Consider the following 16,389-nt stretch of genomic DNA (forward strand, 5'->3'; position numbering starts at 1 on the left):
GCCCAACACCAGATGGCGAGCTATTGCAGAACATGCGAATCTACTGCGACTGATGCCACGAACAGATGTACACTGGGTAAGTGACATTTTCAATATGGTAAATATGCCTCTTCTCAGTTTTCCGTGCTTCCTTCACGTGTCCACACTGTTGGCAAAGCTTACGCTTGCCTCTTCGCTTTGAATTTGTCTCCTCCCTCTACGTGTGCCTGTGCCCAGTTATTGAGTTCTCCATCCACTGCTGCAGTGCCGTCCCTGCTATGCCTGTGTGAAGGAAGCTTGCATGGCTGCCTTTGTACGAGGGATGCTAATACTGCTGCAAGCCATACTGTGCATACAGCTGCTTAGCCTATAGTAGTGCTGCGTTTTCTACGAGTGCTTGTGGGTCTGAAGCTCGCCCTTCTGCTTTCCAATCTGTGCCACATCTGCGTATGAAGAAAGCCTGCATGGTTTATTCCTATGTTGAAGCCATTGTATTAAAGTAACATATGTAGCCTCTGTCTGTCTTGTGTGAAGAAACCTTTTACTGCAGATGTGTGAGGTGGACATTTTCTTCTGCACTGCTGATACCTTTGTTGTGCGAATGGTAGAACACAGTAGCTGCTGTTGTACCATATCTGTTCTGAGTCTGTAAGAAGCCTGCACTACTGCTGACCACGTTATGCCTGTTCTGTATGTGCATTTCTCCCTGTAATACTGCATTTGTTATGTGTTGTTAGTGATGCTTGCAAAGATAGCTAAACTCCAAAATTATTAGTTTTGTCAACACTAACTTAGTCACAATTTGTACAGATTTTTTAAAACTTTGTCAAGTTTGTGAAGGGCTGAAATTGTGCCACCGTACAGCTCCCATTGTCTTCTGTCGTCCTGAGCCTTGTATATCCCATTTCCCACTAGTGAAAGTCGCAGCCTGGGCCTTCCACAAGAAGGGAATTTGACATTCAGGACAGCCTAGTTTTGGCCACTGTTTCCTCGCTGCCACTCAGAGCATCCTTGAGTGACCAAAGAGAAAATAATTCCCTACGACCTAAAGTCCTAGCTATCTTGACGAAGACAACTAGCTGTTGGAATAGATATCTCAAAATTTCGCATGTCTGGTATAAGGACAAAGTTTCCCTGACTTGGCTGGTGAAATGTTAATAATATTTACCCCTAATATGAACTAAAAGTACAAGATAGAATTTTAAAGTAGAGTGATGGTTTCACCATGACATTGATTTTATACTGTTTTTTTACAAGCTTCAGATATATGTCTGGCCTCATCATGCTACGAAGGAGTAAAATCCAGATCCTTTTCAGAACCTCACAATATGCACATAAGTTCCACTCAATTTATTCACAAGATAATTATCTCAATACACGTTTACTGTGGCACGAGCAATTGGCTGGGTTACACAATGTCTCATCCCTGTTTATGTGATGCATTTCTTTGCTTAGTTATGACAATTATTTTATCGCGGCTGCAAACCTATTAATGATGTACACAAAGAGTCAATCTGGTCAGTAACGTACACTTCTTGACCATGAAGACTGTAAACCATTGTTATGAAAGGAAATCCTTAAACATATCGAACTCATCATTCTTAACTGAGGGTTTCCTGCCCTCTGTGTCGGAATAGTTACCTTTCAACAGTACTTGACTTTTTTGTCAAACCTTCTGATTTTCCCATTCTTATGTTGAGGTTATGTGCTCTTTTATGAGCAGTTTTGAGGTAGTTTTAGAGGACCTGATGCACTGCTTTATTCGTTTGTCTGACTTAATGGTAGCCCAGCATCTCCACGTGTCCTTCCTGCATCTTTCTGGATCCCTGAAATTCGATTTTTCAATTTTCAGCAAGCGAAGGCATGATTCAGAAAGCCTGTGTACCGCACTGCTCTCATAATATTCCTCTGCAGAGGCTGTTCATCTCTTTCTTGGTTTTATTGCTCAGGCCACAGTGCTTGAGGAGATGCCCCCATTCCCAGAGCGGGAGTCCTCAATCCTCACCAAACTGAAGAAGAAAAAGGGCCCTGGAACAGTCACCGATCTGGATGAAGCCAAGAAGGAGAGAAGCTCATCTGACCTGAACGGAGGCACTGAGCCCGCCCCGGTCATCGCCAGTACAGTGGTATGTCCAATTTAACATCTTATAAGCAGAAAACTATAACTGCAATTTTCAGTTCTCATTCATATATCTCACTAGCACAAACTCATTCAAAGCTACTTTCTAATGCTTTTGCTTTTTCTTCTTTAAGGACGACACTGCATGAGTTCTGCTTACTATTTGAATATCATGGCTATTGTCATAACGTAACAGGTGGTTGACTAGTTAATTAAACAAACAACTTTGTCATTATTGCCCTCGAGGCATTGCTACCAGATTATCATAAAACAAGAGCCGATGTGGTCCTCTGTCAACTTATAAAATATGTGCCTCATGGAGGGTTACACAAAGAAAATTTAGAAAGCACCTCAGCGTGTTTGGTACAACCCTTCGCCCAATTGCAGCAGTATTTGCACCATTTTAAAGTGTTTTTTGAAGGTGTTTACACCAGTACTTAATTTGTAAATAAAAACGTGCCGGTGCCCAAACTCCTCCTCTTAAATATGCGACTGTCGCAATTCTATGTGGTAACACGGAATACTGAGGCGGCGTAATCCTGAAGCCATCTCGGACCTCTTCAATCCATATAAAGCCACTCCTTGCCCCTTCAGCTCAATCTGGCAGCTTTCTACTTTCTCCCATTGTGACGCTTTTTCGTTTTTCCCCTTCCTCCGTCTTTCCCATATGTGTCTTTTGCTCGCAGCTAATGCTTGAGGCAGAGGAATAAGCCTCGGCCCTCAAAAATAACTGCCGGTGCTCAGCACCGGAAACAACAAGCACAAATTAAGCACTGGTTTACACCATATGACAGGCGTGTAGGGACACCAAATTTGTGATTTTCACCTTGTGTTGTAGGCACTGAGATCGTGATCTGGGTTAGCCTGCAACTCCAGAAATCTGTCCCCAGAAAGAACATTCATTGGGTCCTCTGCCAGTTTGTCTCACTTAGAGCTGCAGATCTTGTTACTGTGCTTTAATCTAGTTTAACCCACTGTATGTTATTTTCTTAAGTGATTCTTTACAGATCTCCAGAGAATGTCAGTGTGCAGCAAAGGTCTCGCAAGCATCATTGTTTTTTGAATGAGTGAACAAGAAAATGAATGTTTACTATACTCACTGCCAGTTTCCTCTGAGTGCAGAGAACCTCAGTTGTACAACTAAGGGGAACAATATCATAATGCTTAGAGAAATCCTGTATGCCAATACGTGAGGCTATTATGAACATTCTGAATTTACCCCCGTTGTCTCCTAAGCTTTTTCCCAGATAAAGGATTAAAAACACTGAAAACTAATAAGGAACGAATAGCCTTTGTTCGTGGTGAAGCACAATAAAAGATTTGTAGATTAATGTAATGGGACTTTAGAGTTTGCAGCATGAATGTTTTCTTTGTATGATCTGCATAGTTGTCATGTAGAGGCTAATGAGGTAGAAAGTTTTTGTGAATTGCTGAAACCAAGTCTGGTGAGAAAGGACTCTGTTTAAATACATCAGTTTCAGACCCTTAGTCCACCTCAATTTGGCAGCATCTTTATATCATCTTTTCTGCTTTTACATTCCTGCCAATCTCTAATACTACATCTAACAGCTATATAGCATTGCAATGCAATGCAAAGCATTTCTATACATAGTGTACACCAAATAAGTTATTTTGCAGGTTAGTTATGCTTTCATTCTAGAATGGAGCAAGGGTAACTGAGCCTTACACAAAACCTTTGGTTGGATATTCTACTAAAACCTAACTTCTTGATCTGACAGCTTTCTCTTGCTTTTAAAAGCTGTACCCTACATCTTCTAGCTCTAGGTGACAATTTAGTTTTTGTAGCCGACATGCTTCAGGTTGTTGCAATAACTTTTTCAGGGTCACCTGAAACCAGTTTTTTTTCTGTCACTGTTATGTTTCATCCTATTTTTAACGGAGAACTAGAAATTATTCTGAATTCAGCTTATTCCAGAAACACCAATGATTGGGAGGGAATGTGATTGAAGGAGGAAAATGTTAATGTTAACTTTTAATATTAATAGGAATATTAATTGGAATAATACAATAACTCAGACCAGTACGTCTAAATGGGCCTTAACCTAAATAAAATAAATATTGTTACATGCATGCCTGGTAGTTCCATGTTTGTTAAAATACTTCTTCATGTTTATGGAAAGGGTTTTTGTGTCGCTTTTAATTGTTTGATGTTTTTGAATCTTCATCGTGCCGGGTTTGGTACATTGTTTCTTATACAACTTTCATTTGACTTGGTGTGATATCCAGGACCTTTTGGCTGATCCTCTCGGTACAGTAGTGAGACCACGCCCTTCCTCCCTCCTGCCTCCTCTTAGCACTAGCAGATGCCTGCTGCCAAGCACAGCACATCAATACCCTGGATCCATCCTCTTTGAGGTTTCTCAAACCAGACTTCTGATTGGAGTCTATAGTTGTTTGCCAGCTTGAGGCTGATGGCACATTTTGACTAACACATGCATGTATTTTTACCTGCAGAGAGGTCACAGTGGAAGGTATCCAGGGTCAGCAAATGCTCTGCCCCTGCATTTGCAGTCTTTGTTTCACAGGACTGTCTTTAAGCAGAGCTACAAATCTGATTCCTTTTGTATTGTTTTTACTGTAAGAGAAGTAATGTAACTTTGTGACTAAACTGTTTGTTGCACTAATCAGCTGTCAATCAATTCTGTGATATTTTCATTTTCCTTAAATTTGGCTCAGTCAATGACGTTAAGCTCAAGGGCTCCACTGCATTTTAATCATCTGCAGAGAGGAATCCCAATCGGAGCCAGCACACCTGGACAGTCTGTAGCTTTGGAATGTTAATTTGCTTAGAGGAAAGCATCATCCTCTTCTGTTGTAGAGAAGTGATCATTTTAGTGAAGGCCCAGGCAAGACATCTGGAAACATTTTCTTATTTTTTGTGTTAATTTCCTAACTAGTTAAACCTTGAACTGAGCTGGAAATTGTATTTTTTTTTATTTCATATGCACAGCAAATACCAGAAATTCTGGTTTTAAGATGCAAAAATAGAGGATAAGAGGGGGAAAGCAGGTCGTCTGGAATGAAGAGGGATGGCTAGTGAGAGAGCACTTCAAATGGCTCAGAGATACTTGACGTAGGTCTTTATTTGTACTGTATAGATGGTGGACCTTGGCTAAGGGAAGAGGGTAAAAGAGGCTGATTACATCTCGCCTTCTGAGCAGGTGGGCCCTGAGAAACAGAAGCTTGAATTTTCATCTAGAAAGGTGCTGCCTCATATTCCTTAGAGGCAGTTTTCCAACATGTGCTCAGATATGAACGGGCATGGAGACTGAATTACCTCTTATCTTTCCATAAAGGTGTCATCCACAAGTCTGATTGGTTGGGGAGACCAGTCCTTTACCTCCAATCTTTGGGTTGTTATCCTTCCATCGGTTTGATGTGTGGATTCATGTGGAGGCTGAACCCGATCTTGAAATGCTGCCACAAGTATCCCAGAGAATTGCAAACCATCCCCTACTGTCCATTTAGGAAATAGATAAATTAGATATGCTTCAGAGACTGAACTGCACTTTTCCCTTATTGTAAGGTGTTCCTCCTCAGCCAAAGGTATAATGGGTTGTCTCCAGTTTCTATTGTCCATTGGGCAATACCCCAGATAATTTATGTTGAGGAACATTGTTAGGTATGCGTAGGCGGGGATGCACTGCTTCTTTCCTGGCCACAAACATTTCCTGGCTCCATTGTGATCAACTGGTGTTTTGAAGGAGTGGCGTGGAAAAGCGTTAGTGTTTCCGACATGAATAGATTGGGTTGTGACAGTTTCGATTGTTTTGATTCTACTGTTTGTTTTAATTCTACTTGTGGAAGTATATTGCAATTGCACATATGATTAGAGTGATTTAACATTATAGATGTTTAGTCCTGTCCTAATGAAGGGCTCTGGATTATTTTTACAATTGATAAAGTAGGAGTATGTTGAAGGTTTTGGCCGTAGAACTCCAATAACAGTGAAACTGCCCCTCCATGAGACCTGCAGATTTATTGAGGGCATTGAGAGGGGCGAAAGATCCCCTAAGAGAAATGGTAGAGTGGGACACTACCTGCGAATCATTTTAGCCAGATAAATTGTTTGAGACATTTATGAAGCGTGGTAAAAACATTTTAAATTGAACCATGCCTTCACTGGAACCTGGTGCAATGACATTTATAACAGTCCCATCACCATTCTAGATGTATTGCAGACACATTATTTGGGAATCTAGAAGGCATCAAAAGAGGATATTAGCCTAGTCCAGCTAAGACTTGACCAGGTCCCTTATAACTACCTGATGTGATTCAGAGAACTTTTACCACTTTAATGGTATGAGGACCAATCCTCATATCGTCATTCTAAGCAGCACTTGTATTTTTAACTGTGTCCAGGAATTTAAAAGGGGTTCCAAATAGTGTTGTGGAATGATAAGGTGACCGAGGAGAGCACAGATGCTTAGTTCGAACAGCCCAACTTAAATTTTTTCTGCATTTAAAGTCACTGGTTTCCATCCACTCGCCTACCTATATAAACTAATTTGGATAGATTTATCTGATAGAGACTTCTAGCTGCAGATTCCTTACCTTAGAATTCCCCGGCGTCAGCTTGGAATCCGGAACTTTTGCTGAGCAGTACCCTTGTGCGTGCTGTTGAGTGGCGTTGTTCGGATCTGCGTGGCATTGGAGCCATTTGTGACGTCATGATTGCCTATAAAGACACCACCCAGGTGCCCATAAATCAGTTCTTTTCCTTCCTCGTCCGTTAGTGCAGATCCGGAATCGAGCTACCCTCTGTTGTTTTTGAGAGGCCTTTTTCTGCCTTTTTGTCTGTGTAGGATGTCATCTAGCAAGATGGGGTTCAAGCCGGGTGGCGCCTGCCATTGTGCTGTGTCGGTGATAGACCCCCCCCATATAAGGTATGCCTCTGGACCAAGACCATGGTTTGAATTCGTGTTTCGACTTCCTGGCCATGGCTCTGAAAGCTTTGAGGGAGCGGTCCCTGAAGCTCATCGCAGCCCGGCAGTCGATGTTGGTCGGTGCGACTCTTCGGCGGTCCTGGTCAAGGTTTCCAGGAGCCAGAGCGACCCCGCTCAACGGAAGGAGTTTTACGAGGCCATGTGTCTCGTATTCAAGCGGGCTGTCCCCGCTGTTGTGCATTCGGGCCCTGCAAGGTTGGCAGAGATCCCATCAGGTTCTATGCCGCCGGCTTCCGCCTCAGCAGGGGCTCTTGGATCCGATACCGGATCGGAACGTTGCTGATTCCACACAGTTGGCCCCCTCCAGCGTCGTTCCCAACGTTAGTGCTCCCCGCGCCACCTGCACCCACTGGTGGTGCAAGCCCCATCCTCATACCTGATGATCCGGAGCCAGAACGTCGTCCTACAACGCTGATTCTGATGCCGATGGCTCCATCAGGGTCCAGATTATTGCCCGAGTCTTATTATGATCATCCAAGCATAGGTGAGGAATGGGAGGGGTCTCAGGACACTCTTGAGTATAAATTGGAGCAGATGGGCTGATATGAGGAGCTAGGAGAAGGCAGTGGACTGGACACTTATCCAGATACTGGCATGCTCTCACTTCCTACCTTGGCTACCGAGGAGGAAGCATCTTATGCAATGGTGAATGTGTAGAACAACTAAGGTCTTGGACATAGATCTGCCTACACTGCCAGTCAGGACTAACCTCCTGACGGAGGTATTTCAGCCTGGGGTTAGCACATCAGAACCGATGTTGCCCTTTAACAAAGCCCTCACTGATGTCCTGCTGGGGACGTGGTGCAGACCCAGCACATGTGCTCCTGTAAATAGGACAGTTGGTTGCTGCCATCTTCCAGCTCCAAATGGTCCTAGCTTCCTCACCCAGCATCCCACCCTGGAGAGATTGGTGGTCCCAAACTCCACTTCCCATGGTGCCTTTCCTTCCCCTCCCCCAGATAGGGAATCCAAGAGGCTGGACCAATTTGGGAAGAAGATGTTTTCTTCCTCGAGCCTGGCATTGAGGTGCATAAACACCTCATGCCTATTGGGCTGTTTATCCCATACTTCATGGGAAACGGTGACGCAGGTGCTGCCTCAGGTCCTGGAGGGCCTATGGGACACTCTCACAAGCAGTCAAAGATGGGAGAGATGCAGCCAAGTTTACAATTAGGTGTGGTTGAACATGACCGACTAGCTGGGCAGAGTGATTTCCTCGATGGTGACCCTTCGTCACCATGCCTGGCTTCGTACTTCTGGCTTTTCGGGGGATGTCCAAACAAACCTTATGGACATGCCCTTCGTGGGTCTCACGCTGGAGCGTTTCAAGTATTCTCTGTCTACATACAGGCCCTTGGGCCTCTCAGCGACCCCCTCACCAACAGTCTGCATTTCGTCCCTTTCGAGGTTTTGGAAGGGGAGCAGTACCACGCATCCACAGACCAGCCACCGCCGGCCGTCAGGTCAGCATCTTGTTTGGCTACGAGGTTGTGGTACCTTCAGACCCAGAGGGTCTGGCCAGAGGTCTGGCCAGAGGCCCAGAGGGTCTGACCACAACCCAGCCCCCCTACTCCACAGCACCTAAGGATCTCCTAGTGTGATTCCGCAAGAACTCATGCGCCCGTTTCATCTCCTTCACTGGCGGTCCATAACATCGGACAAATGGGTCTTGCAGGTCATACAGAAGGCTATTCCCTCCCCTTCCAGTCTTTTCCTCCCTCTATGCTTACAATGAAAGAACAGCTGATGGAGGATCCTTTGGGTTTGCTCTGTGAGGAAGTTACGGCTCTCTTGGCCAGGGGAGCTATAGAAAGGGTCCTGATGTCAGAAGAAGGCAGTGGTTGTTATTCCCGCTGATTCCCAAAAAGAACAAGGGTCTTCACCCTAATCTAGATTTGCGGGAGGTCAAAAATTCAAGATGCTCACTCTGGCTCAGGTCTTGTCTGCTCAAGGTCAAGGAGACTGGATGGTAGCATTGGACTTAGAGTATGCGTATTTTCAGATCACCATCCTCCCTGCCCACGCGCGCTTCTTGCGGTTCAAGGTAGGCCACAAGCATTTTTAGTTTACTGTGCTCCCTTTTGGCCTCACCAGTGCCCCTCGGGTGTTCACCAAAGTGATGGCAGTGGTAGCAGCTCATCGCTGCTGGTTATGGGTTTTAGACTCCCCCTACCTCGAAGACTGGCTGTGTTGAAGAGTGTCGTCATCCACCTTCAGACTACGGCAAACCTCCTGCATTCGCTGGGGTCCACTATAAACATGCCGAAGTCATACCTGACTGCCTCTCAGAAGCTCCCTTTAATTGGAGCTGTTCTGGACATAGTGCAGTTTGGGGCTTTCACTCCCGAGCAGCAAGTCTAGGATATTCAGGTTATGATACTGATGTTTCGGCCTCTATCCTGGATTTCGATGAGACAGACTGAAGCTATTAGGCCTCATGGCTTCCTGTATTCTGTTAGTCAAATATGCTAGATGGTGTATGAGGGCTCTGGAGTGGGACCTGAAGTTCCAATGGGCACAGCATCAGGGGAATCTCACTGACTTGGTTCAGATCTTGGAGGGAACTGCATAAGATCTGTGGTGGTGGTTAGTGAACTGCAATTGGGTCAGAGGCATGCTCCTCTCCCATCCCATCTCAGTATTAACAGATGTGTCACTTTTGGGATGGGGCGGCCATCTGGGAGAGTTGGAGATCAGAGACCTCGGGTCTCCGGTGGAATCTGGACTCCATATCAACTTATTGGAGCTCCAGGTGATCTGACTGGCTTTGAAATAATTTCTTCCTGTTGTAAAAAAGATGATGGTGCAGGTATTCACGGACAACACCCCCGCAAAGTGTTACTGCAACAAGCAGGGCAGTGTGGGGCGGTTGACGTTTTCTCAAGAGGCCCTACGTCTCTGGACATGGCTGGAACAACCATGCATAACTCTGGTGGTTCTAAACCTGGCAGATTCTCTGAACGCCAGGGCTGACAAACTCAGCCGTCGATGGCTAGCAGATCACGAGTGGTGTCTCCATCTGGAGGTGGCACAAAGGCTGTTTCAGCAGTGGGGAGAGCCTTGGTTAAATCTGTTCCCCTTCTCAGAGAACGCACAATGTCAGCAGTATTGCGTGTTCACGTTTCTGAGGCGGCAATCGCTTGGCAACGCTTTTCATTCGTGAGTGGAGTTCAGGCCTCCGGTACGCCTTTCCGCCCATACCACTTCTGCCCAGAGTTCTCAAGAAGATCAAGAATGACTGGGCCCAAGTAATCCTTGTGGCTCTGGACTGGGCACAGAGTCTGGTATACCGAGCTTCTGAAAATGAGCATCGATCCTCCAATCAGGCTGACTCTTCGGAAAGATCTTCTGTCGCAGCAGCAGGGGAAGGTCCTCCGCCTGAACCTGTCAACTCTGTGCCTTCATGTGTGGAGATTGAGCAGTGACAGTTGACTGCTTTCAACCTTCCTCCCAAAGTCTGTAACATTATTCTGGGTTCCAGGTGTCCCTCCACTAAGACAGTATATGCTTGCTGTTGGAAGCGTTTTGTATATTATTGTACAGAACGATCTATTTATCCTCTTTCTGCTTCTCTTTCTGAGATCCTTCTCTTTCTTATCTCTTGCCCAACAGGGTTCTGCCTTAGGCACTCTCAAAGGCTATCTTTCCGCATTATCGGCGTTCCTTTGGCTGCCTGATCAGCCTTCATTATTGCTCCCTTCATTATTCAAATCCCCAACTGTGAATAGATTTCTTAAAGGACTTGTACATATGTTTCCCCCTACGCCCTTTGTCATGCCTCAGTGGGACTTGAATCTAGTCCTCACTTTTCTCATGTGTGCTCCCTTTGAGCCACTGCACAACTGTCCCCTCCAGCTGCTCACTATGAAAACAGCATTTTTAATATTAATAACATCTGCCAGGAGAGTGAGTGATTTGCAGGGTCTTTTACCCAAACTGCGGCATATCACCATGCTTCCAGACAAGGTGGTCCTCCCAGGGTGGTGACCCCATTTCATCTGGGTCAGAACATCACCCTGCCCACCTTCTTTGCTTCACCACATCCCTCTAAAGAAGAGGGGCAACTCCACCGATTGGATAAGTGTTGACGTTCTACCTTGAGCGCACAAAAGACTTTCGGGTGGATGGCCAACTCTTTGTGGGGTGCGTGGGAGCAAAGAAGGGTCAGGCAGTGCAGAAACAAACCATTTTGCGCTGGAATTTTCAAGATCTGCTACACACTGGCCAAGAAGCAGCCTCCTGAGGGCTTGAGGGCTCATTCCACTAGAGGTGAGGCTGCTGCAACTGCACTGGTACGAGGTGTTCCAGTTCTGGATAACTGTCAGGCGGCAACATGGGCCTCATTGCACATGTTTGCAAGACATTACTGCCTGGATAATCAAGTACGTAGAGAAGGACACTTTGCCCGTTGGGTCCCACAGGACTCTGTTAGTGTAGAAAATAAAAAGATCTGTCCGCAGCCCACCACCAGGAGATAATGGATTAAGTATCTATTCTAAGATAAGGAATCTGCAGCTAGAAGTCTCTATCAGATGAATAAGTTATTTACCTTTGGTAATGCATTATCTGGTAGAGACTCTATCTAGCTGCAGATTCCTTACACCCACCCATGCCTCCCCACTCTGCGGACAAGTCTGATAGGGTCAGGCATTGTCCCTTTCAGGGCCCTGGTTTATGCACAGACAAATCGTTGGTTATTTTCATGGCTCAGCGCTTCTGGCGTGGAAGTTTGTGGGAAAGGAAATTACTTACATATGCCTGGGTGTTGCCTTTATAGGTGACTGTGACATCACAAACAGCTCCAATGACGCTGACGATGCAACGCGGATCCAAACGACGCCACGCAAATATATTACTCAGCAAAAGGTCCGGATTTCAAGCTGACGCCGGGGAATTCTAAGGTAAGGAATCTGCAGCTAGATCGAGCCTCTTCCAGATAATGCGTTACCAAAAGTAAGTAACTTGCTCATCACCACTAGATTGAGCTCTGCATCATCCAAAAATTTGTAGAATGTAAGACATTTAGCGTGGAAAAGATGAAATAGGTACCTACAGTAGAAACAGGAGAGGATAGCCGGAGTCCTGGAAAAGGTCGTCATCGAACTCCAAAACTCAAGGTTACATAGAAAGGAATGTTGACTGAGATGGTTAGCAAGAGAGATGAAAAAGTATGCACCTGAAGGTGCTCCGCAGCTGATGACTGTGAATTCAGCTTTGTCTTACTGCCCGATATCTGGGCACAGAATCAAACAACGAATGACCAGAAACCACTATACATAAACATGTGACACAAATTGTCACCTACAGACAAGCAAGCGATTCTCATATCTCACACTCTCTCTCTCCATGCTATTTGCGGAAGTGGTTTTAATTATCCAAATAATTTTAGAATTGCAAAAAGAGGGCCACATCTGAGATTTCTAAAACAAGTTAACTGGAGTCTAATGTGTACTAATGTGTGCTTATATCAAAGCATGCTTATCCAAAGATTGATTAAAGAGGATTAGGCTGTGCTTTCTAGTTTCCATTCATTCCTTTTCTTGTTGGTTTACTGACCTAACATTTGCCCATTTACATTCACGATATATCGGGACACCTCATCTAATTTGGGTTATAGTGTAAACTGACAAAGTGCTGACAGAATGTGTATATTCTTGATCATTAATGTGTCATCGCTCAATTACTTTTCAACTGTCCGCCAGCAGAGATGGCATTTTAAATAGGCACAAACTTTCAGCATGGAAGGTAGGTCATGGTGATTAGAAGCAGCTTAGGCCTGAGGTAGGTAGGGCACTAGAGTGCACGAGTAACTTATTCCTATGACCAGATAGATGTCTTGCTTTCCAACAAAGTGGGATAGTGAAAGCAGGTAATAAGTGTGAGAGTACAGTGAACTTGAGCATAGTAGTCGGACAAACCTTTTTTTAGGTCAAGCGTGCAAGCGATCTGACATGTTGTAATCTATCTGTGGGCTTTTAACCACGCCCATCACTTTCACTCGTTCCTGGGCTTGCCTTTCAAAAATCATTTGTTATCACTGGTAAATGCTTTACGTTTGTTCCTCCTTCGGGTAATTTGGTTACGGCCTTGAAAATCGACCCGGTTACATGGATAATTGCACAATTGCTGATACGTTTGACTGTGAGGGAACTTCTTTTTCCTTTTGTGTCTCTCCTTTGCGCTCATGGAGGCTGTGGCGCTTTGAATTGGCCCCCCTATGTCAACGGTTTTACTTTTAATTTTTAATTTAAGAGGCAAGAAAAGTCCAGTTAGAAATTTACAACGCTAATAGCTCTAACTTGAGCAAATGCTTGTCTGTACAACCCTCACTCAAGCTACGGCTCATGTTCCCAAAAATTGCTGTTCCTCTGTATTTTTTCAAAGCATGCCCTGCAAAGCTACCATGCAGGTTATTCAATAGTTCTTTCCCTGGGAAAGAGTGGCACCTTGTCTCTGACTGGCTGGACATTAACATTTTATAAAATGGAATGTTACCTGGATGTAGTAGCATTTGATTAAGTAGTGTACTATCAAATGAGCAAAGATTATTTATCAAACTATGAGATCAGGTCATTCCTTGTGTAACCAATACAGTGTGGGGTTTCTGCGGCTGACCTTGTCCCTCTAAGTGAAAACCCCGTGCTTTTCTGGAACACATGTAGTGAAGTATCTGTTTTTCTATGGTGCATGGGAGTTAAGCCAGCATGAACAAATTCTAATGTGTTGAGGTGTTGCTACAGTACGTGAGTGGCTTCTGCTTGCGTTGTGCAGTGAATATTTTTGAAAATGTGAAATCTTAACAAATAAACAAGTTATTTTTGTGTGATGTTTATGCTTTAATTTCTTTTTGTATTTTAGAGTCAAAACAGATAGGGATGGACAGAATGTGGGGTAATCTGGTTGATGGGGTCATGTAGGACCCTGAATGGTCCTTACATTTTTATTTGAATTTGGTCTTTGGGCGGAAGTGTCATTTTTTAAAAGTGACCAGTAGCTATCAAAAAAAGTTTGGTGGATTGATGAAGTGTAGAGGCTGTGGACATTAGCATTTGCGTGATATACCGTCCATACATTTTTAATATGATCTATACCCAAGATTAATTTTGGAATCACTTAAAGTGACTAGTAATGATTTTGAAAAATATCTTCTTTTGTCTATGCAGTCTACACCTTCTCCATCTGCAGATCTGCTGGGCCTGGGTGCAGCTCCGTCCACAAACTCAGCTCCAGCGCCAGCCTCCAGCGCCAGCCTGCTAGTGGATGTCTTCTCTGACGCTGCATCTGCAGTGGCTCCTCTTGCTGCTGGCTCTGAAGACAACTTTGCAAGGTATTTCCCAGATAGTGATGAATGTCTTTTTAGATGGCCACCTCTCTTTGAAATGTCTCCTAGACATATCCCTCAAAGGATAACCACTTAAAGTGGAATTGGTTTGCTCATAAGAAAAGTAAAGGGTGGCTTTGCCCCACAAATACTCCCATTTTCTCACACCACATGTATTTTCATTTCCATGCCTGAATCTTGTTGCTTATTTCAACATTAGTCTCCCCCAAACCCCTGCAGCTTGAATAGTGAAGACTGTAGTTCTTTTTGAAATCATTAACCAGTGAACAGCCAGTCCTCACTGAAAACATCTCCCATTGAAGGTTATGAACCTTGCATAATCTATACAACATCCAACTCCACCACCCCTAGTTATATTGTAGGTGGTGTCTAAAGCCTTGGATCTTCCAGTGTGTGAATGTGTGACCCATTTGAAGATAAACTGAGAACACAGGGAAACCCTCCCTGAGTAGAGTTGCTTGGTAGCATCACGATTAGAGTGTGTTGCTATTGGCTCAAAATTCTCCAATGTGGTTCTTTGAATTTTTGTTCAATAATAACATCTGCATTTATCAGAAGGTCGAAACTTTGAATCCTGCCAAGACAGACTTTGCTTCCTACCGTTCTAAGGTTTTGATTTGAGTGTCAATAAATAGGTAATAGCAACATCCAGTATGCATTGTGCTTGCAACTAGTAGAAGTACAATAAGAATTGCTATAAAACAATGGTTACAAAAATAGTGCTCTCGATGTTGAGCTTTATTTGGGATTACTTCTTCATGGATGATAAAGCAGACAGTGTTGTGGAACACACATCGCACTCCCTGATGATACACAGCTGATTAAGTTGGAATGTGCCTCTTTTCTTTCACATACTTATTGAGTGCATTAAAAAAATGTTACCTTTAAAGCAAGGCACAGTTTTTTTTCCTCTTGGCTAAAAACGGTCTTAGAAATGTAATTATCTGAAGAAAGAGAAGGTACGGTTATACTTGTCTTCACCATTTCTGCATTCTAATGCTTCATGTCCTTCTAATCCTAGGCAAAGTGACTTGAAATAAAAAATAATTAATTGGCGAAGCTTAACATTAAACCGAGAAATGTTAGACAATCGGTCTTAAACTGCAAAGGTCTCAGCCTATGTGCAGTTAACAGATCCTCTCGTGACGGAGGAAGCAACCAGATTCAAGGGTTGAGACCATGTTTTACATGAAAACGACCCGGGCAAAAGCCCGATAATGGAGTTGAGCAGTTTTCCAAATTGTTCAGAGATCCTTTTTCTGAGTTTGGAAAGTTATTGATGTCAAGTTTGTGGCTATCCAGATCCTGTCATGCCTGCAAACTAACATGACATGAAGGACACCATTGTGTTGCATGTCACAGCTGTACTTCTGTTAATTTGAGCAGGTTACATAGACATATTCTGAAGAAGATCACAGTTTTGGGTGGTGTTACTGTCCTACCTACCGCTTCTGTTTCCAGCCATCATCATTCATGTTATCCTTGAGGGTGGTGAGCCGCATCTGTGGTCCGTGTTGAAGTTGGCCATGCAGCTGCCCTATCCATTTTTGCACTTTTTACTTACTCTTGATGATGGCCAAATCCTTGCCAACTCTGAGCATTCCATAGCTACTCATGGAAATGTTCTGCTTCTTAAAGACGTTAGAAATTGACACACTAAAGTTGAAACTGTTTTCAGTTTATTGAATGGAGAGTTTACTTGTGAGCCATCTATGAATTTAATCGACTGTCCAACATATTTTTTGTAATGTTGTTTTGCTTTGCTGTTGTGGGCACTCTTCCTAAAGGTTGCCAACACCCTATTTTTAAAACTGTTTTATCCCTTTTTCATTCTTACACTTACCACTTTTTAATTTTTTTTTTTTGCCCGCTCCAGTTCCACAGCCTAACCAGAAGGAGCCATACATGTGCATCCTTCACTTCCTCATATGTCATCTAACAGCTTTTATCTAGCCCTCCTTGGTCATGGCATGGCGTATGGA

At 44.0% G+C, this 16,389-nt stretch overlaps 1 protein-coding gene across 2 annotated transcripts in view; it reads left to right on the plus strand.

The window, feature by feature from the left end:
- The window catches only part of AP2A2 (adaptor related protein complex 2 subunit alpha 2), a 308,871-nt gene that overhangs the window by 213,078 nt on the left and 79,404 nt on the right, over positions 1-16,389 (plus strand). For both annotated transcript variants that reach the window (XM_069223134.1, XM_069223136.1), the window contains exons 14-15: positions 1,929-2,105; positions 14,229-14,392. In XM_069223134.1, the coding sequence (XP_069079235.1) occupies positions 1,929-2,105; positions 14,229-14,392 (341 nt within the window). The remainder of the gene's footprint in view (positions 1-1,928; positions 2,106-14,228; positions 14,393-16,389) is intronic.

This window comes from Pleurodeles waltl, chromosome 3_1 (assembly GCF_031143425.1).
Source record: "Pleurodeles waltl isolate 20211129_DDA chromosome 3_1, aPleWal1.hap1.20221129, whole genome shotgun sequence".
Taxonomy (NCBI): Eukaryota; Metazoa; Chordata; class Amphibia; order Caudata; family Salamandridae; genus Pleurodeles; species Pleurodeles waltl.